Source organism: Pteropus medius, unplaced genomic scaffold (assembly GCF_902729225.1).
Source record: "Pteropus medius unplaced genomic scaffold, Ma_sr-lr_union100, whole genome shotgun sequence".
Classification (NCBI taxonomy): Eukaryota; Metazoa; Chordata; class Mammalia; order Chiroptera; family Pteropodidae; genus Pteropus; species Pteropus medius.
In genome coordinates this window covers 29,270,789-29,295,845 of record NW_024340849.1, presented here as the reverse complement: position 1 = coordinate 29,295,845, position 25,057 = coordinate 29,270,789, and the positions used below count along the sequence as shown (strand labels likewise).

The 25,057-nt window shown below is 40.1% G+C and overlaps 2 protein-coding genes across 6 annotated transcripts in view; one reads left to right on the top strand and one right to left on the bottom strand.

The window, feature by feature from the left end:
* Positions 1–2,851: 2,851 nt before the first annotated feature.
* The window catches only part of ZSCAN30 (zinc finger and SCAN domain containing 30), a 24,575-nt gene continuing 2,369 nt past the window's right edge, over positions 2,852–25,057 (bottom strand). For 2 of the 5 annotated variants that reach the window (XM_039843200.1, XM_039843217.1), the window contains exons 2-4: positions 23,926–24,452; positions 23,511–23,649; positions 16,188–18,348 (exon numbers count right to left, since the gene is read on the bottom strand). In XM_039843200.1, the coding sequence (XP_039699134.1) occupies positions 17,417–18,348; positions 23,511–23,649; positions 23,926–24,336 (1,482 nt within the window). In that variant the 5' untranslated portion in view covers positions 24,337–24,452 and the 3' untranslated portion in view covers positions 16,188–17,416. The other 3 variants (XM_039843236.1, XM_039843225.1, XM_039843209.1) reach the window with 3 other exon arrangements.
* Positions 5,863–14,178, top strand: LOC120586700 (zinc finger protein 397). The gene is made up of 4 exons (XM_039843188.1): positions 5,863–5,943; positions 7,123–7,617; positions 7,855–7,993; positions 10,624–14,178. The coding sequence occupies exons 2-4, from the start codon at positions 7,204–7,206 to the stop codon at positions 11,667–11,669; spliced, it is 1,599 nt and encodes a 532-aa protein (XP_039699122.1). The 5' UTR covers positions 5,863–5,943; positions 7,123–7,203; the 3' UTR covers positions 11,670–14,178.

Genomic DNA, 25,057 nt, shown 5'->3' with positions numbered 1-25,057 from the left:
TTGTCAAAAATATTAATTCCTAGAATCCTTCCTAGGTGTTCTAATTGAAAGGCCTAGAAATGTGTATTTTTAACAAAGACCCTAAAAAATTCTTACCATCAGGCAAATCTGGACCTGCAAAAGTGTTCCTTCTTCCAGCCTCCACACTCACCAGCTCAATCCCTCCTCCCCCAAATACTAACAATTCACAATCATGGAGCACTGTTCTAAATGGATTAACTCAGTTGTTCAAAGATCTTCCACTGGTAGGTACCATAACTATCCCCATTTTTCAGAAAAGGAGACTGAGGCATAAAAAATTTAAGATGAACAAGGTTACAGAGCTAATAATTGAGAGAGAAGGGATTTGAATGCAGTCTTTTCTCAGAACCTGAACTTGAAACCGTTACATTACATTATTCTGCCTGTACCCACTTGTCCCATTTTTCCCCAAAGCGCCGGCCCCAAATGTTCCCTTTGAGTGCTCATTTCCACTTCTATCAATGAAAGTCTATCAGTAGTCTCTGTATACATAATCATGAATTTCAAACTGGTAGAATATATAAATAAAGTTCCACCAAAAGGGGTCCAATTGGATCTTTTTAATATAACCAAAAGTAGCCATTTTTAAGGAATGTGCTATTACCTGCAGAGATAATGCCAGGCATAAAAACACAATATGAAATAATGATTTTTAAAAGCAAGACGAATATAGAAAAGCTAAGTGTACCTCCTGAAAAATATTTAAAACTATATTCGGCATTCAGGCAGTCTGCAGGTAATATTGGATAGTGTATAAATTAATCATTTACCACCATGCTGCCTAACATGATTAAAAGAAATTAATTTCTCATTAGGCACTGTCAAACAGAAATCCAGTGAGTGTTCAATACATTCACTATTCTGTAAAAAAATCATTTGAAACCTAGATCTTCTAGATTGCTACAACAGAATTTATTTTTTTACAACAGAATTTAGACAAATAATGCAAGCTTAAAGCAACCAAACCAAATTTTTAAACCTGTCCAGTTTATCACAAATAATAGACATATGAAATGAGGTGAGTGTCTTCAAGCATTCAAGTCTCTTTTTTTTAAGCTTTTTTTAAAGGTTCTTTAAGGTTTGTTTTTTTTAAAAAAAAGGTTTTTCTCCAGACTCATGTTTCCTACCCACAAAACCATTAGAAAATGTTTAACTCAGCTTCTTTACCTGAGTTGTTCTTTCCATTATTCATACTCCATGCACTGAGAAAGGCATTGCCTTTTCTCTAATCTTAGAATGTATCACCCCTCAAGCAGAACAAAAGTCTAGCTCCTAGAGGAAGATCTTTCCGAAGTGGCTGACAGGATTAAGGGCTAGGATAGGATCTGTCTTTGTGCTTAACCTGAAAAGGGAGGGGAAAAGTGACAGAATAATAAGAGCCTACGGGTAGCTTTAACTTTGCTCGGCATGACAAATGCAAGAATGCACCTCTTGAGCAACCTCAAGGGCTTTCTTTGACATCGAAGCAAAGAGAAACCACCGCTTAGTAAATAAGGTCTTTGTTTACTGTCTTGGATACTACAAATGAGCATTGTCTCATTCTCTTAATACAACTATTATCTGTTGCTAAAAAATTCAAAGCTAAATTGGTAACATCATGGTAACAGTAATGGAATAAAATAATGTAATAACAATTCTTGATATTCTGTAATTGGTAACTTGGCATCTGAAGTCACTGGGCCATGCTAATGGCTCAAGATATTTTGTTTGTTTGTTTTTTTACAAACACCTCCACCATTAGGCCCTTGTAAATCTATCGCAAACTCTCCAACCACAAGCTTCAGCTGTGTTTTGCTTCCTGCTCAATAGGGGACATCCCCACCTACTTATTTCCTGGCACTATAATAAAGGTTTAGTCCCAATTTTTTCTCTCTCTCCACTCACCCCGCTTAGTGACCCCATGTGACCTGACCCAGTGTGACAGACACACAGTGCTTCCCCCCTTCTGCTGAGTTTCTTTGAAAGGCAGTTGCCTCTATTATCTTATTACACCTGATAAAAATAAATCCCATGTTAAAATAAATAGTCTAAGTATATTATTCAAAATTTCTTTCTCAATACTCCACTTCTTTGAATCCTAGCACTTCTAAAAGGTAAACTGAGGTACACGAAAATTTTGAAGATTTTTTTTTTTTTTGAGCAAATATCTCTAGGAATCGCGCAATGCCAAACTGAAAATGGCTACAGGCACTCCACCAGCAAGAGCTAAGGGAAAAGCTTTATACAGCAAAGGCATTCTTCGATTGACTGTAGCTTAAGTAGTTGCTTTATCTGAGAAGCCTGGTTGGCTATTTGTGATTAGTTGTTCTTAAGTTTTGATTTCTTAACCTGGAGTCATTTACAGGTATCAACTCTGGCTTAGGTTTGGTTTGCTTAATAGACTGCCGAGGCATTAGGGCCGCTTCAGTCTAATGGCCGGTGTTCTAAATTACTGTAATAGCACCAGTACTCTCTCTTGTATATAGGTACACTAGGACAAACTGGAGAGATGACAGTGGAAAAACAAAACCCCTGCTCTTGTGAATTTACACTCTGGAAGTTAGTTATAAGTGGAAATGAAGTGAAGAAGCCATCTTTTATTTCATTTGAATACCCTCACTTTTCTTACCAGTATTTCACATACACTAATGTTCACTAACATTTGCTAAATGAAGAAATGACCTGTTTCCCTTAAGCATCAGAAGCCATTTTCTCTATCCTTTATTACTAAATTGTAGTTTATAATTGAGACCATCGATAAGTTTATCTCGCTGGATGAACACCATGAAGTAAAGCACTGTTGAATGATACAGTAATTTAAGCAGTTGAACTTCACTGAATGAATAGTTGTACTCACCAATCACGTTTATGAACCGGAAAGTGGGCCCTCACCAGACACTGAATCTGCTGACACCTTGATCACAAACTTCTCAGCCTCCAGAACTGTAAGAAATAAATGTCCATTGTTTATAAGCCACTGAATCTAAGGTATTTTTGCTTTTAAAGCCCAAAAAGACTAAGACACTGTGTTAGTGGAAATTGTTAGTCAAAACTCTTAAAAGATAATCAGTTGCTAGCCTTCTGGGAATATAAATCAAGTCCTAGAAATCAGCTATAAATTTTTACCTATATTTCTTGCAACTGAGTAATTGCTTTGTATTTTAAATATATGAGCCATCTTATAAGGAATGATAGGAATTTCAATTTTTTTCCTAGTGGGTCACTTTTTTACATAATGAGATTACTTATTGAGGTAAATGCTACTACTGCACAGTCAACATTCATCTATCCATCCCCTTTTTCTGTCTTTAACAGTTCTGCCTTTTAAACACAACCCTATGCTGGGAAAACTTCCCAAGGTGTACTGAAACCGACCTCCAAAGAGCCAATAGACTGAAGAAAGGCTGACAGCTCCAGAAGTAAACTAAGAGATTAAAGAAATTTACCAACAGAAGCAGAGAGTCAAGCAGCAGCAAAACAGCAACTCGCCACACCCAAAAAGCCCTGCGGCTTCTTATATAGAGCGTCCAAGAACACAGGTGACTTGCGGCCTGTGTTTAACAAGCTACAAGCAAGTGGCACATGCACTTTAAACAGGTGGTTTGTAGCCAGGTGACCAGTACTTGCTAAGCATGTGCTTGTTAAGGCTGTATATTTCAAAGGAGTAAATAACTTAGTGGGCCTACTTTTCTTTGTAAGAACATTCTTTTCAGGTGACAAGGGACCACCCCTGGTGAGTGGAAGGTGAAACTGGCAATCACTGAGAGTGACTTGGTTCTTAAGATGACCTAGGTCAGGTCAAGCACTAGATCCCAATTTTATTAACACCCTAATTTTGTTCACCTTCCTCAGAATATCTGCGTCTTTCAGGAGAGGCTGGCACCTCCTCAGTTCTGGGGTATGAATCTCAACTGGCCTAAGTCCATCATGGAAGTCTCACTCCACGCACCCCCTTGTCGGTGATAGGCATAGACAGTTGAAGCAATTTAATCTAATGAGATGTGAGGGAAAATCCACTGGACAAAGAGGTTTTCCTTAGTCTTAAAAAGGAGCAGGAGATCAGGGTGTGCCCTTTTTCTACTTCTAAGTATCATCTGTAAACTGAACTGAGGCAGCTGTCTTAGGATCACAAGGGAAGCCATATTGGAGAATAAGCCAAGACACTGAAAGATGGCAGGGCAAAAAGAGGGAAGGAACCTGGTTCCTTGACAATATCATCAAGACATTAAAATTAACCAACCCTGGGAATGGCCTTACCTCCACACATCTAGCTATGTGAGATAATATAAAAACTTAAACAATAACGACATTTAGTAAGGTTTTCTATTCATGTAGTTGAAAGTATTCCTCTTTTCTTTAAATAGTTCTATTCCTAAGTAGTAGGCTTCTCAATATAACAAAAGGTATGGTAGATTGGATGCAAAGATAACTGCCAAGTTTTTCTATGTTTAAGTTGTTCCTACTATTAAAAATTGGAGTCTATTTCTCCTTCCCAAGAATCTAGTCCTTCTACCAATAGAATACAACAGAGTAATATAATGCCAGTTCGAGACCCTTCACATACTTGAAAGCCAGCTACCATGTAAAAAAAGCTTAGGCTAAACTCCTGAATAATGAGAGGTAACTCAACCCAAAAGGCAGCACCAAGACCACAACAATGAGGGTGAAGCCACACTAGCTGACACCTCGTAAAGCAGACACTAGCTGACACCTCGTAAAGCAGACAAAAGTCATCTCTACTAAGCCTTGCCCAAATTCCTGACCACTGAATCAGAAGCAATAAAACACCTGCTGTTTTTGGTCACTAAGTCTTCCAATTTGGTCACTATGCAACAATAGATAACGGAAAAACAAGGTAATATTTGTTCTCTTGCTTTGTAAAATTTCTGTAGTCATTTCACTATAATAAAGAATTATTTAATAAGTCACTAAGCTCTGCAAGCTAATGAATTTTTTTACAAATATGTGTATTTTGTCTTAGCTCACAAAGGAGACTTTTTCTATGTTTATGCCACCCTGGACTAACATTTTTTAAATAATGAAATGCAAATAAAAGGAGAAATATTTGTAACAAATGAGTTGATATCCTTAGCAAGTTAAAAACTTTCACAAATATAAAAGAAAAATAGTGACCCCTCAGCTTCTAAAATGGGGAAAGCCATTTCTTTGAAGAACCACAGTCAATAAACAAGAGGGAAATATCTTAACCTCAAGGCAACTAACTTAAAACATGACACATCATTTTCACCTATTAAGTAGCCAAAGAAAAATTTAAATACTAAGACTTCATACCACCTAGGTTCCAGTGAAAAAGTTGGAAAACCCCACGTTAGAAGGGCAGAGTCAAGGGTACCAATGTCCTTGAACTACAGGCACTTAGGCGTCTCTGATCACAAGCTGCTTGACTTTGGACGGTGTCTACGGTGGTGACATGGGGATAACATAGCTATTGCACAGAGCTGTTGTTCGGAAGAGCAATATAAGTGGTTACTTTTTGTTCAGCTTCTTTAGCCACGTGTTAACTTTTGTCAAAGATACTGGAAATACATGAAAATCTGAATACTTTTCTAAGACATTGGCGATGGAAGGAAACCAGAGTGACATGACACCAAGCATGGTGGGTGGCGGTGGGAGAAGGCCAAGGTAAGAGGGGACTAAGGCGGCGAGCCGTGCCTTCCCGGGAGGGGCGGCCTCTCACAAGTACCCCAGTCTCTCAGCGGTTCCCGGCCTGGGTTTGGAGCTCCGCGCAATCCGCGGCCACAGAGGGCAGGCGGTAGGAAAAGTAGGACCCACGGCGCTGATTGGCTGTCTGTGAACAAGGGGCGGAGCGGACGGAGGCTCAGGAGTAATCGAGAGCGGAAAGCCGTGGGCGTGCACTTCCGGTCTTTGTGGCACGGTGCGGTGGGCCTGCGGCTTGCCTCCTGACCTCTCCTGGGCTTCCCGGTGAGGGACGCGGGCCTCGAGGTGGAGGGAGGGCGGGGAGGGAGCGCGACCCGGGCGGCGGGCGCTGGATGGAAGAGCCCCGCTCCGAACGCCGGGTCGTTTGTTGGGGCAGCGTCTGTGTGCATCCTCGCGACGCAGAAGAGGCCAGCACTCAAGCCTTTGCTTTGCAGCAGAAAGGGCAGTTAGTTTCCCATCCCCCTGATTTCCCATATGCCATAGTTTAACTGGGATATAAATAATAGGCTCGTTGTGGTCAGGCTAGTTAATAAACCATAGATTTGTAGCCTGAATGTTCGGATCTCTAAATGGTGGTTATGGTTAATTTTACTCATCTATCCTGTTAATTCAAAGCAATATTCTCCCACCCTAAAATCAGATCATGTACGATCAGCATCATAAAATTAAAAACATAATTCTTGATGTATTTCACTTTTTTAAAAAGCTTACTTCAATATATTCTAAGCTTTTTGAGAGCTGAGATAGACCTTTCCGTTTCTTTTGTATCTCTGATATCTGACATGTTTTTTGAGCACATGGTAAACACTTGAATACTTATTGGTGAATTCCTCGGTAAACTGACGAGCAAAAACCTTTGTAACCTAATACCTGGCTCACGACTAGCCCATACTAAGTGCCTCAGTGTTTGCTGAAATTGAGTGAATACCAAAATTGATCAAATGGCAAATATTCAATATTTTTACTTAAATCAACTCATGTTTAATATGCATTTTAAAAAATGTTTTGTTGCTACCTTAAATGAAAGTCAGTATTTGCCATAGGTCACTAAAAATAATTAACATTATTAAATTCTAGCTAGATATTGTCACCCTTGGAAGTCTGAGGCTTATAATTTTATTAAAGAGGGAGTTCTGCAAGATTTACAGACACGTTAAAGACATATTTTACTCCTTGAATCAGGATTGAAAGAAAAACAAAATTTCACAGTATGTAATTCGTGTTAATATTGCATTCTTTTGCTTCTAAAATAATTTCTTATAGCGTTAATGATGGGAATTCTGAAAAACAGGAGACGCAGAATGACAGGAGTGATTTTTAGTTTGTCACTTGATTATTATTTATTTTAATTAGAGTTTATTACTCAGATGAGTGATGTTTATTACAAGTTCTCAGAGAATTTTTTTCACTGCTAGAAGTTAACAGTGCTTTTATATCCTTCAGGAAAGAAAACATTATTCAAAGAAACTCTGAAGTACAGTACCCAGTTGTAGTGAGCTTTTTGATAAGCTGTTTCAGCCCGGAATGGCTGTGGAATCCACTGCAGTTTCAACCCTGGCATCTCAGAATCCTCAGGAACAAGAACTGATACTAGTGAAAGTAGAAGAAAGCCTTTCCTGGGGTCAGAAATTAAAGCAGAATGAGAGTACCCAATCCTGCCAAGAACTGTTTCGCCAGCAATTCAGAAAGTTTTGCTACCAGGAAACACCTGGGCCCCGGGAGGCTCTGGGCCGGCTCCAGGAGCTTTGCTATCAGTGGCTCATGCCAGAGTTGCACACGAAGGAGCAGATCCTGGAGCTGCTGGTGCTGGAGCAGTTCCTGAGCATCCTGCCTGAGGAGCTGCAGATCTGGGTTCAGCAACATAGTCCAAAAAGCGGCGAAGAAGCTGTGACTCTGTTGGAGGATTTAGAGAGGGAATTTGATGATCCAGGGCAGCAGGTGGGAAAAGGATTTACAAACTGGAGCGTGTGGTGTCATCATAACAGTAGGATGAAAGCTTGTCTCTATTGAACCATAACCCTGAAGTGACCACTAGAGCCATACCCGTCTCTATCCTTAAATAGTTCTCTCTTCCTTATCCCCTATCCCTGGAGATCTCTTTGTTGACCTCTGAGATTTTTACTAAGCATTTTCCTAGATTTTCTCACACAGCTAACCATATTTTACTGTTTTCAGGTCCCAGCTAGTCCACAAGAACCAGCAATACCATGGAAGGATTCGGCATGTCTTGGAGCATCCCAAGAGTTAAACATCCAACTCCAGCCCTTAAAGACACAGTTGAAACCCTGGGAACCTTGCCTTTCCCCCCAAAGTGGTAAGAAATAAGAACTCATCTGAGAACTATCATCCAGGCTTCTGGTTTTGAGGATACAGAATTAATTGCATTTTACAAATGTGTCACATGTAAGCTTCACCTTTATTCTAGATGAGGATAAACTGAGAGATGCTCACTTTAGCAGCTTTGTATTCAACAGCCCTCACAAATTGCAGTCATGCTACCTGTGTCAGTTTCCCTGTCATTTATCACTTACTCCATTATATATCTTATTAGGGTACTAATACATGTCTGGTATGATGATAGGCACTGGGCTTCTGTCTTCAAGGAACTTTCCGAACTAGGTGGGGTGGTGCACAAACAAAAAGTATAATAAATATAATAAATTATAGACTAAAAGTAGGCACTAGATACTATGGCGACACATATGAAAGCACCTAACCCAACCTTAGAGGTTCAAGGAATACTATTTAAAGGAAGAGGCATCTAAGCTAAGACTTGAACTATGAATAGGAAAATGCCAGGTAAATAGGTGGGAGGAGGAGTGTCCCAAACTAAAGGGAAAAACTGTTTCTCAACACTTCTGACATCAGATGTGTGGGGTTTTCCTTCACATTAAGCAATTCTGACAGATGCCACAGGTTAATGTTTCAGTCCTACAAGATTGGCCCCCCACTTCCCATGCCATTTGCATGTAATCAGTCCCTAGGTTAGCCACATTTCTGATTTGCTGCAAATTGGCAGTTCCACGACCCCCTCCTCAGGTTTCATATTTGCTATAATGGCGCACAGAACTCAGGGAAACACTGTACTTACTACTATTCATTTATTGTAAAGGGTACAAAAAAATGAACAGCAGTATATAGGGTGAGGTCCAGAAGGGGCCTGAGTACAGGAGCATCTCTTGCTGTGGAGTTTGGGGTGTGGTACTAGGATGCATTCACCATCCCAGAAGCTCTCTGAACTCCTTTATGTGAAGTTTTATGGAGATTTCATTATGTGGGCATGATGATTAAATTACTGGCCGTTGGTGATTAGATTCAGTCTCTAGCCCTTCTCCATGGAGATCAGAGCATGGAGCTGAAATTTCTAACCCACTAATCATTTGGTTGGTTCCTTTGGCAATAAGCCTCACTCTCCAAGAGTCAGCTCATTAGCAGAAATCCAGGTATGGATGGTCGGGGCTTATTATAAATAATAAAAGACACTCTTCTTCTGCCACTTAGGAAATTTCAGGAAATAGCGAGGGTTTTAAAAGCTCTATGCCAGGAACTAGGGATGACGGCCAAATATATATATCCTATATTACAATATCACATAAGCAAAGGCCACAGAGTTGTAAAGGTGAGGGATTACATCCCATTCTGGGAATTGCAGATAATTCAATTTAACTTGACTAGAGAATTCATAGGGAAGAGGTGGTGAGGAAAATGGGGTATAGATTGTGAAAACTTGTATGTCATCCTAATTAGTTTGTACTGTGTAGTGGGGTACTGTTGAAGGGTTTTGGACAAGGGAGTAACATGATTAGATATGTTTTAGAATTTAGTTGCAGAGTTGAGAATACATTTGAGGAAGGCAAGAGTAGAACCCTGTTAGAGACTTGTAATCCAGGTGGCCACGGTGAATAGATCAAAATGTATCAAGGTGAAAGGTGGGGAAGACAAAACTGACTCCTCCTTACTAGCATTTAAATTGCACTGCAATAGCAGTCTTTCAAAGTGGAGCACTTGGAGAGGTATTCCTAATGATATTCAGATTTCAGTTTTGAACAGTTTGGTTATTGGTAGTGCTAGTCATATAAATGGAAAACAAGGAAAAATATATCTAATGATGTGTTTAGTTTGGGACATTTGGGTGCTTGTGAAATATGCACAAGTAATATGCCAAATTAGCATTGGCTTTGAGAGTTTAGAGCTTAACAGAGAAAACTGGGATAGAATTGGGGATCTGATTGGCTTATAATATCTGTATGTTACTCATTGACTCCTATGAGTGTTTGTAGAGTGAGGATACACAAGAGTCCAGAACAATCTGAAAGGAACTCATGTTTGAATCTAAGAAGGAACAGCCACAGAAATCAGGCTAATATAGGTGGAAAAGAATGTTTCTAGGAGGATATCGTCCCTGGTGTCTGCACTACAGAGAAGCCAACTAAGTAAGATCTAGAAATTATCCATTAGATTAAGCAGCTGTGAAGTTGATGACCTTGATGAGAGTAGTATGGGGATAGGGGGAGAGGTGCAGCTAAGTCAGAAATCAGATTACAGAGTAGAAATGAGTACAGACAGTCGTTTCGTGAAGCTTTACTCTAATGGAAATGAGGTTGCATGAGGGAGATGTGTAAACAACAAGCTTGATTTTTAAATGATGAGAGATAAGCTTATTTAAATTCTGATAAACAGGAAGGAATCAGTGGAGGAAAAGGTTGAAAATAATAGGAAAGGAATAGTAGGTGATTGGTCAATTGAAGTCTCAGAGGAGGCAGGAAAGGATAAACTGCAAAGTGTAGGTGAGGCTTTAGTATTAGAAAGGAGGTCCTTATGACCAGTTATATATGTGGACAGTGACATCTTTCATGGGTAGAAGCATCTGTTTTCTCTCCCATAGAAAGTGAGTATTGAGAGTGACTAGAGAAATAAAACAACTGTTTTTTGCTATTATTTCAGATTGTGAGAACAGTGAATCAGCGACAAAGAAGGATATTTTGGGAGAAAAATCAGGACTTCCCCAGGAACCTTCATCTGGAGGAGTTAGTGAACATGAAAGCAATTTAGAGTGGCAGCAAGGAAGTGCTACAGGGGAGAAATTAGGAAGATCCCCTTCCCAAGGAGACAGTTTTAGTCAAATAATCTTCACACACAAATCTCTAGGAAAGAGAGACCATCATGAGCCTCAAAGAAGCTTGATTCTAAGTACAAACTCTGTAACGTATCAGAAAGTTCCTACAGAAGAGAGACCTTATAGATGTGATGTATGTGGACACAGCTTCAAACAACATTCCTCTCTAACACAACATCAGAGAATCCATACCGGAGAAAAGCCCTATAAATGTAACCAGTGTGGGAAGGCCTTTAGTTTGAGGTCATATCTTATTATTCATCAGAGAATTCATAGTGGTGAGAAAGCATATGAATGTAGTGAATGTGGGAAAGCCTTCAATCAGAGCTCGGCCCTCATTAGACATCGGAAAATTCATACTGGTGAGAAAGCCTGTAAGTGTAATGAATGTGGCAAAGCATTCAGTCAAAGTTCATATCTCATTATCCATCAAAGAATTCACACTGGTGAGAAACCCTATGAGTGTAATGAGTGCGGGAAAACCTTTAGCCAAAGCTCAAAGCTTATTAGACACCAGCGAATTCATACAGGCGAGAGACCCTATGAATGTAATGAATGTGGAAAAGCTTTCAGGCAGAGCTCAGAGCTGATAACCCATCAGAGAATACATAGTGGGGAGAAGCCCTATGAATGTAACGAATGTGGAAAAGCCTTCAGTTTGAGCTCAAACCTCATCAGGCATCAGAGAATTCATAGTGGAGAGGAACCTTATCAGTGTAATGAATGTGGCAAAACGTTCAAAAGGAGCTCAGCCCTTGTTCAACATCAGAGAATCCATTCTGGGGATGAAGCTTATATATGTAATGAATGTGGGAAGGCTTTCAGGCATAGGTCAGTCCTTATGCGCCATCAGAGAGTCCATACTGTAAAGTAACTTGTGAGTACAATGAATATTGTAAATAGTTCAGTCAGGTGTATATCTTTGTTAATCAAAAGGGTTTACTTTGGAGTGATCAAGACTCCTTGAAGGTTGTAAACTACTAGGTCTTGAGTTTAACTTTATGCCGCACTTTCCAGTGCTCATGCAAATTGTTGCTTGAAAGCTTTTCCTGTGACTAGTTTGAATAGCAGATGGAGGAATCCTTGCTTCTATCTTTTTTCTTACCATTAGAAATACTCAGGAAATATGAAAAATGGGACTATACCAATGATACCTCGTTTTCCATGAGAATGCCATGAAGAGGGTACAGCAACCCAGGCTCTGTCTGTCACTGCATCTGATTGTTGGTGTGCCAGGTTTGGGGGATGGTGTGGCTAGTATGAGGGACATTTTGAGAATTATAAGAATTCTACTGACCAAGTAAGAAAGTGACAGGACAGTAAGACAGCTGAGGAGACAGTTTCATCAATGATTTATTGAGCCCAGGGAAGGCCAGAAATGAGACAGAAGAATACAATGTATTCAGCAGTTATTTTTTGAGTGCCTGCTTTGTGTCAGGAGCGAGGGATACAATGAAAGACAATCTCTACAGTTTAATGGATAGGGCAAACAGGCAACGACACTGGTATGATCAGTGCTACGTACTTGACCTTTGTATGCCAACTATAATTGAAAAAAAAATTGTACAATGTAAATATGAGCAACTAATTATTATATTTCAATAAAAAGAGTACTTGACACAACCTTAGGTCAAGGAAGACTTATGAGAAAAATGATAAGAATGCATAGGAGGTAGGTAAGCCAGGGAATAGTATTTCCAGTAGGGAGAACAATAGACAAAGGCCAGGAAGAAAGTCCGGCAGTGGAGAAGTTTCTGTTAATAGACAAAACCTGGAATCCTTGGACCACAGTGTGGCAAGAAGTTTTGTCTTGATCTGATGTTACCTCGGAAAGAATATGTAGTTTTCTTGCCCAACTCGTACTCTAGGCTAGACCTTCCATGGGGCGGGAGAAGAAGGAAGTCAGAGCTCAGCTAAGAGGTTAAGAGTCTGTTAGAGTTCCAAATTCTCTTTTCCGTACAAAGAACTCCTTTGGTTCTTAAAACTATATCAGAGCTGCTGTCAGCTTCCTCCTGATTCCCACAGCTGGGTCAGAAGCTGCTGTGGTTGCCATACCACTTGTTTCTGGGGCTTACCCTACAGTTCCTAGTGTACTCCCCTGGGTTCAGGTGCTGAAAAACATCCCTCAGTTGCTTAGTCTGTGACTTATTCAGGTACTTGTACATGTTCAGTTTTGTCTCCTATCAGTATTGCATTCACTGCCTTGTGAATTTTGTTAAAGACGGTGCTAAAGGGAAGTGACAACAGAAAGTAACGATCATGGTCCATCCAGAGACTCCCTCTTCTGAGGGACTCGGCAGGAAAAGTATCCCTGGACTGGTGCTGCTCAGTGCAACGTGGAAAGGTGTGTAGGTCAGTCAGCAACAGGAAGACATGTTATTCACAATCCTAGTAGATCAGTTATAACACTTTACCAAAAGTGTAAATCTGGGAATCTAGAAGCTGCATAGGAAAAAGTTTTCATGTGATAAATAGCGAAGTATTGCTTCTGTTGGGGCATACATAGATGAGCATGTACTAAACAGGAATGATGAGAGGGCTAAATATCCATGTCTGGAGAGAGAAGGTGAAAAAGACGGATAGGTTTATTTGGAAAAGATGATAACATGTAACCAAATGGTAAGAGCTAGTCAACTCATTTTCCTCTTTCAGAGAAAAGACCCAAACTGAAAAGAGTAGGACAAACATTAAGAATTGATAAAACATATTACAAAAGGGAGATATTCTATATAAAAGATTTCCTACGTATAGTGATAAGAATCATACTAGGTACTTGTTAGGGCTTTATGTATGTGTATTGGTTATTTCTCAGCCCATATCTTACAGATAAGGAAATGAAGCCTTAGGATCATGGCTTACTCAATGTCATATAGCTAAAAAGTAATGAGGTTAAACTTTGACCCCAGGCAGTAGGAATCAGGAACCCTTCTGTGGAGCCACTTACTATACTGTCTCCCCATTGAAAAAGTCCCAACAGAAAAAAATGGTTCTTAAATAGACAAATTACAGAAGAATAAATGTCAATAAACAGTAAGTGTTCAGCCTTACTAAGATTAATGTATGTTAAAGCAAAAGATAGCATTTTTTCCCCTCATAAAACTAACAAAAATTCAGGGAAATTGGGACTCAAATGTTGCCAGTGAGATGTGAATAGATACTATCTCTGGCAATACCAGAAGCCTTAAGCATTGCCTTTTGACTTAAAATTCTACCTGGAAATGTGTGCTTCAGAAATCATGACGGTATACAAAGTCTTAAAAAGCTGTTCAAAGTGATGTTGATTAATGTTACATGACAAAGCATTCAAATCTTAAGTAAAAATATAATATGTACAATATAATTCATGTAAAATATATTTATGCAATAAAAATATTGGAAATGTATAGTCAAAGTGCTGTACTGGTTATCTTTGGATGGTAATATAAGCAATTTCGTGTGTGTGTGTGTATGTGTATGTGTGTGTATGTGTGTGTGTGCATGCGCACACACTTTTCTGTGTCTCCAAAATTTTCTTAACAATAAATATCTGAAACTTCTAAAATTAGAGCAGAAAAATTTAAAAGGGATTAGAAGCCCAGGACAATTGCGAAAAATTAAGAGAAGCACATGCTTCCTGTAGCATCTCTGTCCCTTCCAAGGCCTAGGAGGTTAGCTAACTTGTTAACTCTGTTCCTTGACTTCCTCATTGGCAAGTGGCAGACATACCCATCTCAACTAGTGTACAGTCTCTTCTGCAAATATAAGCAATTTGCATGAAGGAGATTTATAGTTGAAAAAAGCAGTAGCCTTGAAATGGAGACTTTTGTTCTTGATAGTTCCTTCCCATGAATTCTGCAGCTGCAAGCAAATCACCTCACAGTTCTGGACTCTCAGTTTAAAGGGGCTGAAGTAGGTGATCTCTTAAAACTTCAACATTGTGTTTATGAAACGGGGGGGCGCAGGGGGCATTAATACAGGTAGATGTCAAAAGTAATTCTTTTTTCCTTCACTAGCCCTGCTGGAGGAAATGTAATTAGTTCCTTTCCCTTCTGCTCAGGGTCCTCTTGTTTCTCTTGGCATAGAGGCAGTCTGGGGAGTGGGAAGTGGGTGTGTGACAGTGTTCACATTAAATGGATCTTGCACAGATTCACAGATTTTTAAAAAGATAATGTGCAATTTAGACAAGGTGTTTAATATCAGTTTCCTACCACTCCCCTTCTCTGTCATTTCCATAGGCTGCAGTTAACACTGTCCAGCAGAGAAGATTGGAAATCGACCTTGGTCTCTCTGAGCTCCCCTGTGAACTCCTTGCCCCATAAAGTGAATCCTCAGAGCAAGGGGGAGTGCCAGTTAGGAAAACTTCCCATGCAGAAGGAACTGACCTGGAGAGTGTTTCTGCAAAGTCGAGGAACAGTGGGCACTATGATAGGCAGACCCAACTTACACCCACCCACCCCCTGCTTTCTGATGGGCCAGAACCAGACATTGTGGCTACTCAGTAACTTTACCATTGGCAGCTGGCTTGTTAGCTGGCACGATGATCACAGATATAAAGGGTCATGGGGTTTTTCACACAAGCGTTTCTGTTGAGGACCTGCTGGGAGAGGAGGGGAAGGCCATAGCAGTCTTCCAGGCTCTTGCTCCTAAAGGTGGAGAAGTGTCCTGATGCTGGTGGACACAGATATGTGTAAAGGAGCTACCTGTTCTCATTACCATGGTCTTCCCACCACAATGCAGCCCCAGATGTCCTCCCAATTTTGTGACTTCACCTGGTGAACTAGCTTTCAGTTTCTAGGCACTTTTTGGCCCTGGAAATAAAAGCTAAGAATACCAATTCCCTGACTTCTTCCCACGACTCCCTCCCCCATTCCCCTAGCACATCTCCATTCATGTTATGGCCCCTACTCCTGAATGAATAATTTCAAAGCAAAACTTAAAACTCAGATTTTATTACAATTTGCATTATATTCTAATATTAAACAGTTGAAGTATATACTCAAAGAATAAATGTTAGAATCAATTACAAAAAATTATTTCCCAAACAAGATTTTACCAAAAAATATTAGGGTTGGGGGAAAGAAAACTAATAGAAAGTACTCCAAAATGTTAATGTTTCTATGGATAGTAGGATTTACATTTTCTCATTTTCTATATTATCAACATTGACAATTAATTCACAATCAGGGAAAAACTACTAAGTGATATTAAAAACATGAAATCATCTGATTGTCACTTACAGGAAAAGGGAACTCTATCCATTGGAAAGGTCTCTTTAGACATCTGATTGCCCTCAATGATAATCTCACAATTTATGGACACAAAGACTCTCCCCCACACAATTTCACCTCCCCTCTTACCCACAACAGCTTTGATCACCAAGTCGTCTTCAGAAGTGACAGTATCTGGAAGGAAAATCAAGACATCTTAGAAGAGGAACCAAACTTTCAGGTAGCGACTGCCTTCAGTCATTAATTAAAACTGAGGGGGTAATTCAACAAATACTCATTGTACTCAAGCAGCTTAGCATCTGGAAGTAAGGGGACAGGGAATAACGAATAGTGAAGCCTGGGAAGGCAGACCTCCCATGCCTGTGTTCTTGTTAGCTCCCCATTTCCTGGGCCCCAGGGTCAAGGGACACAAACACTCCAGTCCTGACTGTCCCTCTACCCTCCAATATGTATTATTTCTTGGTGTAAACACATGACTTTTTTTCATACAATTCACCAGTCTTCCATCACACAAATTCTCCTGAGTACTTCAAAGTCTCTTAGGTCACTCTGGGTCTAGGGTAGGCTACCCAACTCAGTGATCATAAATAGGAAGAGAAGAACCAACACATGCTCTGGCTTCTGATCCAGGGTCTATAAGAACCAACCCCTGCCAGAGAGAAGAGTTTTGATGAAGGAATGTCTCCATATCCTCTCCACGCCACTGTATGTCCTATAACTTTTGCCTATAATGTTCTTCTCCCTCTTGCCTTGATCTGGCTAACTTCTACCCATCTTTTATGTCTCAACTGAGATTTCATCACATCCAGGAAACCCTGCCCTGTATTTTGACAGAATCTTGGATATATCTTACCAAAGCACTTATCACACTTTTCTGTTTAATAAGTATATCCAATTAGCTCTTAACTCTGGGAGTGGCAATGGCCATGTCTTCCCCTGATGGCTGGCACATAGCAGGTGATCAGTAAATAAGTAGACCTCAATCGACCTTAGCAAGAAGCTCAGGGCTGAGGAGAGAGCTGGTGAGGGGGCAGAATAAGCTACCATTCCCAGATGCCACTAAACTGATCCACAGCAAAATTCAACATTTCACAATCACACAATTCAACATTTCAGATAACTGAGTAACTCAGCACATGCCTCCAACTGTCAAGTGCACCAATGCTCTTGCTGGGAAGAGATCCTTGACATTGGAGACTTCACCTCTTAGTCCATCTTATAAGAAGCTCTTTCAGAATCTCTGCCCCAGTCCTGGAGTTACTGCGAAGGTGCCCATTCAACACTTGAACATACACCTTTGTGTACTGAACTGGACTGGAAGGATGAACTCTTCAGGAAACTTCTATCTTCTGTAGAGTCTCATACCAAAGTGAATTCCTTGTATTTCATAATTGTACAACTCTTACTCACAGAGTTAAACTCTAGTGTGAGTTCTCTGATGCTGCATAAGGCCTGACCTATGCCTAAATGTTTTCCTACATTCACTACATTCATAAGGCTTCTCTCCTGTGTGGATTCTCTGGTGCTGGGTGAGGGCTGAGCTCTGATTGAAGGATTTTCCACATTCATTACACTGATAAGGTTTCTCTCCAGTGTGAATTCTTTGATGTTCAATAAGGATAGAGCTTCTACCAAAAGCCTTACCACATTCAATACATTCATAGCCTTTGTCACCAGTGTGAATTTTCCTATGCTGAATAAGGGCTGAGCTCCGGCTGAAAGCTTTCCCACATTCGCCACACTCATAAGGTTTCTCTCCAGTGTGAATTCTCCGATGCCTGATGAGCTCTGAGCTGCCCCTGAAAGCTTTGCCACATTCACAGCATTCATAGGGTTTTTCTCCACTATGAATTCTCTGATGTCTAACAAGGTCTGAGCTCAAATTAAAGGCTTTGCCACATTCTTTACATGCATAAGGTCTCTCTCCAGTATGAATTCTCTGGTGTCTAATCAGCTTTGAGCTCTGGCAAAAGGCTTTCCCACAGTCAAAACACTCATAGAACTTTCCCGCAGTGTGAATTCTCTGTCGTGCTGTAACATTTGAATTCAGACTGAGACTTCCTTCACTTTCATCACACTCAAGGACATTCTCTTCTGTGGAGATTTTCTTGTTAAACGTTGCCAAACTGAAATGTCTTTTCTGGGAAGGGGGCTGACTCATTTTGTTCTTTGTAGCATTTCCTTTTGGCTTCTTAATGTTTTCCAGACCTCCTAAAGCTTCTTCAACTATCTGTCCTGAAGGAGTTTCCCTAGGGATTCTTCCTGGCGATATCATGGCTGTTGATGCTACACGTTCAATAATTTCTTGCTTTGCTGTCAATACTTTGTTAGCCACCAGCTTTCCACCTAAAAATGTGAATAGAAAATGCAAGTGTCATTTGCTCCCCATGTTCGAAGAAAGGAACCTATTATAAGCAAGAACAGAAAATAAACCAAGTGACATAGGTATTTACCTATTATGAGGAAAAATCTTTAAAACTTGCTTCCCAATCTAGAATTTAGAGAAGTGGCTTAGGATAGTGAAAGGTGGCACACTCAGAGAGTAAGGTAGACACAGAATGGGTGTCATCACTGATGAAGAGGGGTAGTGAAAGAGAAAGACATTAGTTAGAGGAGATGGTGATAAATAGGAGTAGCAGCGAGATCACGAGCTAAGAGACAACCCTGGATTAGAGGAGAGGATGTATATTTAGGTAATGAGGATAAGAAGTGATAGAAAGTAATTATGATAAAGAAAGATGTCTAAGATCAGTAAACAAAAAAGTAGAGCGAAAGGTTCAATTAGAAAATGCTTTTGGGGTTAGAATTGGGCAGAAGTAGGTGGAGAGGAACTAAAACACATGGCAATTGCAGATTCTGGCAAGCTCTCAGCTGATCAAATAATTATGAGCAAAAAGAATAAGGTACGCAGAGCATGAGAAAAGGAATACTGTGGGCTCCTAACTCATTCTGGGGTCAGATGGGAGTCTTACATGTTCACTTTTTTTTATCAAAGAAAAAATGGTCAAAGAAAGTTCATGGAAACAAGAGGCTGATGTGACTTCCTGGAGCCAAACCTTCAGCTCTCGTACAACATGCCCCTCTTGTTTCTAGATTTCTAGTAACTCTCAACAGAAGACTACTAGATGATGGCTGAGGTAACCTGATTATTTTGAGGTGGGAAAATCTAAAAAACTGTGAAGTTACTTCCATCTTCCCCAAAGTCCTCTAAACTCACATGCATTTTACAGATCAGGAACTAAGGCTCAGGAGAGGCGACATCACCTATGGAAGGCCACAGAATTTATAACTGGTAGAGTCTGAATTCAAAGAAAGATGCATCAAGGCTTTCAGTTTTCCTGTATGTCATTTGCCTTCCCTATTGGTAGGATGCAGGACTATAGTTGCACTGAAACAAAAAATAATTTTTAAATAATTTTTATTTGGTTTTGGGAAAGGCTTATGTTTTTATATGAAAAAAAATTCTGATACTCTTTGAGTTCACAACAATAAAGTCTCACAGTGATTACCTGACCAAAGCAGATACCTATCTAGCTTTCCTTTTCCTCATTCCTTACCAGAAATTACAGATTTGGACAGAGTACTAAAATTCAAACTGTCTTTGGATAGAAATTTTAATTACTTAAGGCTATGCTTGTTCAAAAAGGGAAATTTTATGAAAAAACATATTAGCATATAATAAAGGCAGGAGAATAATAAGCACCAAATTGGTTAAAGTCAACCTAATGAGAATCTAATGAGAAATTTTCTGAAAGTAGTAAATACGTAAAATTATAAAAAGTATAAATTATAAATGGTATAGAGTGGCAATAAAATTGTGTAGGGACAAAGTTAGAGCTGTGAAAATTAGAACAGCAATGTAACTTATAGGATTTAAAATACCTCTTCAAATTCTGTGACTACAAGAAGTCACTTTATAAGACGAGAGACCAGAGAAAAAGCTTGACCTTAGATGTATAGATCAGGAAAATAAGATTTTTATTTTTTCAACTATATATTTATATTATACAAAAATATTAGAGTAAACAGTTAACTGGAGTAATTCCTAGGAATAACAAATAAAAATTGAAAGTAGAATAAGAAATGATCACTTGAATATTTTAAAATACTGAAATAATCCAAATTAACCTAATTAATGTCTTCCAAAAATGAATGTTAATTCATAATCAAGCCTAAAGTCTGGAGGCTGAAGGTGAGGCACAGATTATAGAAAGCACTTTGGAGGAGAAATAAGCTATAGGTTTCTCTCTAGAAGAGCTCTTCTCTATAACATCTCTCCCCAGCATTTTCCTACCTATTTACTGACTTGTATGGTCTAAAATCCTTTTAACTAGGGACATGGTCTTTAACTGCACATTGACAAATATGCTTTAGCCTTAATACTACGTAGATGATGCTCCACTGCCCATCCCACCTCCTTTACCAATATGGTGCCTTCATCCCCCAGCTGCTGTAAGTGTTGGTTCCCAACTAGCCACAATTGCCCCCTTCTCTGGAGAGTGGCCCTGGCTGATAAGAGCCACCTGGCACAGAAAGTTACTTTCACCTTCACTGTCTCCTTCACCCCCTGCCTCAAGAAGGGACAACTCGGCAATGCAGTTATGCTCCAGGGGGTTCCCCAACCCCATGGATTAGGCTAAGGCTAGATTTACTCCAAACCACATCATTGCTTGATCTTTTCCCTTCCGAACCCTACTTTTCTCCATGACAGGTTTCTCCTGAAGAACATACCCTCAATAAATCACCTGCACTCAAATCTCCATCTCAGGCTCTTCTAGCAAGACCTACTGTTAGGCTAGTGAAGAACCTACAGTAAAATTACAACCAAGGCTGTAAGGTTGTAAAAATGACATGGTAACTTTTATAAGCCTATCAAGGTGGATCCCTACAGTGACTTAAACCTCATGATCTAGGTGAAAGATGCATAATGATCAACGTTAATTCTTCAGAGGTAGGGCTAAAACCCTCAAGACTAAAAACAGACCAACATAATGAGATTTATCAGGAACAGTCAAGGCCTTTCAAGACCACACACTTGGGGATTAGGCATAAATGGAGAATGAGGAAATTTTGCTAAGGCCAAGGAAGGCTGAAAGATGGAATCATTGTTGTCATAAGTGGACAGAGTCAACAACATAATGGCACTGTGAAAGAACAAACAAATAAAAGATACAGTGTGCAACAAATTAGAGTTGGGGAGTGAATCTACCTTGTATTTTAAATTAATCAGATCCTCATTAGAGTATTTTTATCCCTGTACTTCAGGTCAATGTGGAGAAACTGAAGCACATCCAGAGAAATGTGCAAAGACAACGGAAAGATGGAACATAGATGGAATCAGAGGTAGTAAAATGCTTAGTTAAAACAAGGTCAAAGATCACTGTACTCATTACCTTCAGGTACAGGTTATGTGTTATAGAAGCTCTGCTACACAGATAAAAGGAAACAGAATTAAATTAAAGTGGGGAATATTTCACAAGGACATAGAGAAGAACTTTAATGCTGTATTAGTTTGCTAGGGCTGCCATAACAAAATACTACAGACCAGGTGGCTTAAACAACAGAAATTTATTTTCTCACAATTCTGGAGTCTAGAAGTCCAAGATCAAGGTGTTAGCAGGTTGGGTTTCTTCTAAGACCTGTCTCTCCTTGGCTTGCAGATGGCCATCTTCTTGCTGTGTCCTTATATTGGCTGTCCCTTGGTCTATGCTATTTGTGTCCCATTCTCCTCTTCTTATAAGGACACCAGTCATATTGGATTAAGGCTCACCCTAACAATCCCATTTTAATTTACCCGTTTAAAGGCCCTATCTCCAAATACAGTCAGATTCTGAGGTATTGGGTTTTAGGGCTTCAACATATGAATTTGGGGGGACACAGTTCAGCCCATAACAATTATCAATATGAAAAAGCCCAAGAAAGACTTAAGAAATTACAGCAGAGTCTCTGTTCCTCAAGACCTCTTTTAAGGAAACAGAAGTAACCCACCCTAAGTAATTTAGACATATACCTGCTTTAAGGCAGAGGACTTAAAGAAATTATTTTTTAAAATTCATTTTACTGTAGCTCCTGCTTTATGCAGAAGATAGCTTACTTGGCTAATGATGCAATGGGGAAGGCTGGGAGGGAGTTTCCCAGGAGGCCTCAGTGTATAGATATACAGATTCCTTTGGTGAATTGCCAAGGTCTAGGGTCTGGACCTTGACCTTGTCACCTCATCAACCTAATTTTTATCATCATAATGAACACGTTTACCTCTCAGGGTGGATTCTCTTTAGCCAAGTTCAGGAAACTGAGCAATAAAATCGGATTGAGAATTAATAAGTAATGTGACCATCACACAGACCAGACTGAACTAATGTATTTTCTTACTATAGCTAAGCCATGGGAAGTTAATAAGATTGCTTAGTGAAGATGAAACCAGAAGGGTAGCTGGATGTCACAAGAGTTTAATGAGAACGAGTTAATAAGCCTGATGTATCTGCCACCTATAGGAATGATTTGCCAATAACAGAATCAAAGTCCTTTTGGTCCTAATCCTTGACATCTGGGCTAGCTATCTGACTCTCAACTTCAACTTTATTGCTTCTCAGCTTCAAATCCACTCTTCAATACCCTGCCTGTGATACTAAAACATTTCTGCTGACCAGCTAGCACAACATAAGCTTTAACAATAGAGGGAGGCGGAAGGGTGTTTTATTCCTGGTTCTGGTGGGCTCTGTTTGTTCCTGAAGCACATGGGGCACCCAGAGGTGCTCAACTCCAAATAGTTCAGAGGCTCCATCCCCACTGGTGGCTTCCCAGCAAGTTCTATGTCACAGCATCTCTGCCCAGGGGGTGCCTGACAACCCAGAGGGTAGCTTCTCAGTGAGTTCCGCACAACCACACACACACCCTCTCCCTGCACCCTGTGAATGGCTTCCCTTGGTACCCTGAAGAGCAGCTTCCCAGCCAATTCTACCAGCACAGCACTTCAGGGAACATCCCCATCCAGTGGACCGCAGCCATGCTCTCTGCAACAAGATCTGGATCTCAGCTCTGGCAAGGGAAGGGGAGGATGTGGCACCCTCTTACAGATTTGCTCCTTCCTTAGAGACATCCTATATGTGTTATTCCTGTATTCTTTAGAGTGCTTTTTTACTACTTCGTAATTAATGCCCTAATATTAAGCTTTCCTTGTTCAAGTTACTATGATCCATTATTCATCTCCATCTTAGGGACTGCTTTGCCAGTGGGACCATAATAGTAAAAAACCATAATATTGGTCTTTGGATATTATGGATATAATTAGAGAATTTTATTAGAGACCTTAATTCTTAACCCAAAGTTAGAAATTATATGGAATTTCAGATTCTAAGTAAAGCCAATAGAAGAATATTTTCAGTCAAGGAGGTCTTTCCACAATGCTTAATAACAGGCACAAGGGACTGTCATTAAGAAAATGAATCATGATGCAGACGAGAGCCCTCGCCTCTATGCGAATCCCCAAACGGACTGTGGCTCCTCACCTCTCTCATGGAAAGCCTGGAGCTCCTGAGTCCCACTCTTGCACTGATTCTCCAAGGGCTGGAGCTGGATACTCAGAGACTTCAGTGCTCGCATGGATGTCATTTCCGTCCAGATCATTCCTTGGCTATGAGTTGTGTCCTAGGAGTAACCAAGTACCAGCACTATGATTCAAAGGATATACAAGAGGAAAACCCCTAGAATAATAGGGCAGGGCAGCTGGAGTCAAGAACTCATTCAGGTGATTAGAGAGTAAACAGGACTAAAGGTCCTAGTGACTTGATCCCAGAGGACAAATAATAACCCAAAATACAAAAATTGCATCATTCTTTGATACCCAAGTCAAGGCCACTCACAATGGTTTCCCCATTAACTTACAACAGGTAAAAGAAGTAAACAAAAACACCTACTTCTTACCTGTTGCACTGGTTCATCAAGCTCTTTCTCCAGCTCCTCCAGCATAGTCACAGCTTCCTCTCCATTCTCTGGCCGGTGCTTTTGCAGCCAGGCCTGTAGCTCCTCAGGCAGGATGCTCAGGAACTGCTCCAGCACCAGCAGCTCCAGGATCTGCTCTTTGGTGTACATCTCTGGCTTCAACCACTGACGGCAAAGCTCCCGGAGCCGGCTCAGAGCCTCCCGGGGCCCAGTGGAGTCAGAGTAACCAAACTGCCTGAACTGCTGGCGGTAGGTCTCCTGGCTACAGGCATTTCCCTGAAGGTCAAAGCCCTGCCCCCAAACATAATTCTCTTCTTCAGCCTTCACAACCTTCACAAGTCCTTCTTGTTCTTTTGCAGCATGGTAGGCCAAGGCTGTGGCCTTTCCTGACATCCTGGACGGAGATAGTCTGAAAAGGCTGCCCGTTTTAAGGCTGGGAGAGGATGGAGGTCTGTGTCTGAGAGATTCCTTCTGAATTCCAGGTCTTTAGGGAGCTCCTGAGGTAGATACTAATATTACACAGGGGAAAAATGTGCTTAGAATATAGATACAGGTTTTTGAAGATTGGTTGCCAGGGAGTGTAACATTAAAGGAAACTGACTGAAAGGAAGCTTCTATATAAACAATACATTTATAGATGATTCAGTGTTTTTTTCAGGATGTGAAATAGAAAATTTAAGTATCATCGAAATCAATTCAACCTTTAGTAATAATGTTAGGGACAACATTAGGGATAATAAGTAATGCTGATAGATCATGGAAAGCAGGAAAAACACTGTAGTATATTATTACTTCTAAAAAATATTATTTTATTGAGCACCTACTAGATGCCAAGCACTAGCTGGATAGTTAATAAAAAATTTTACATAATTTCCCTAACAATTCTATAAGAACAATCTAATTATGCCCATTTTCTAAATGAGGCAACTGAGAACCATAAGCTGACCAAAGACACACAGGCAATAAGCAGCAGAACTAGGCTCTGCAACCAGAGTATTCAGCTCTATTATGCCATGGAATCTCCCCCAAAGAAGGGAATTTGCACTTAATAAACACCTAGGATGGTCCAGGCACTTTACAAATACTATTTTATTGAGGATTGACAATAACAATA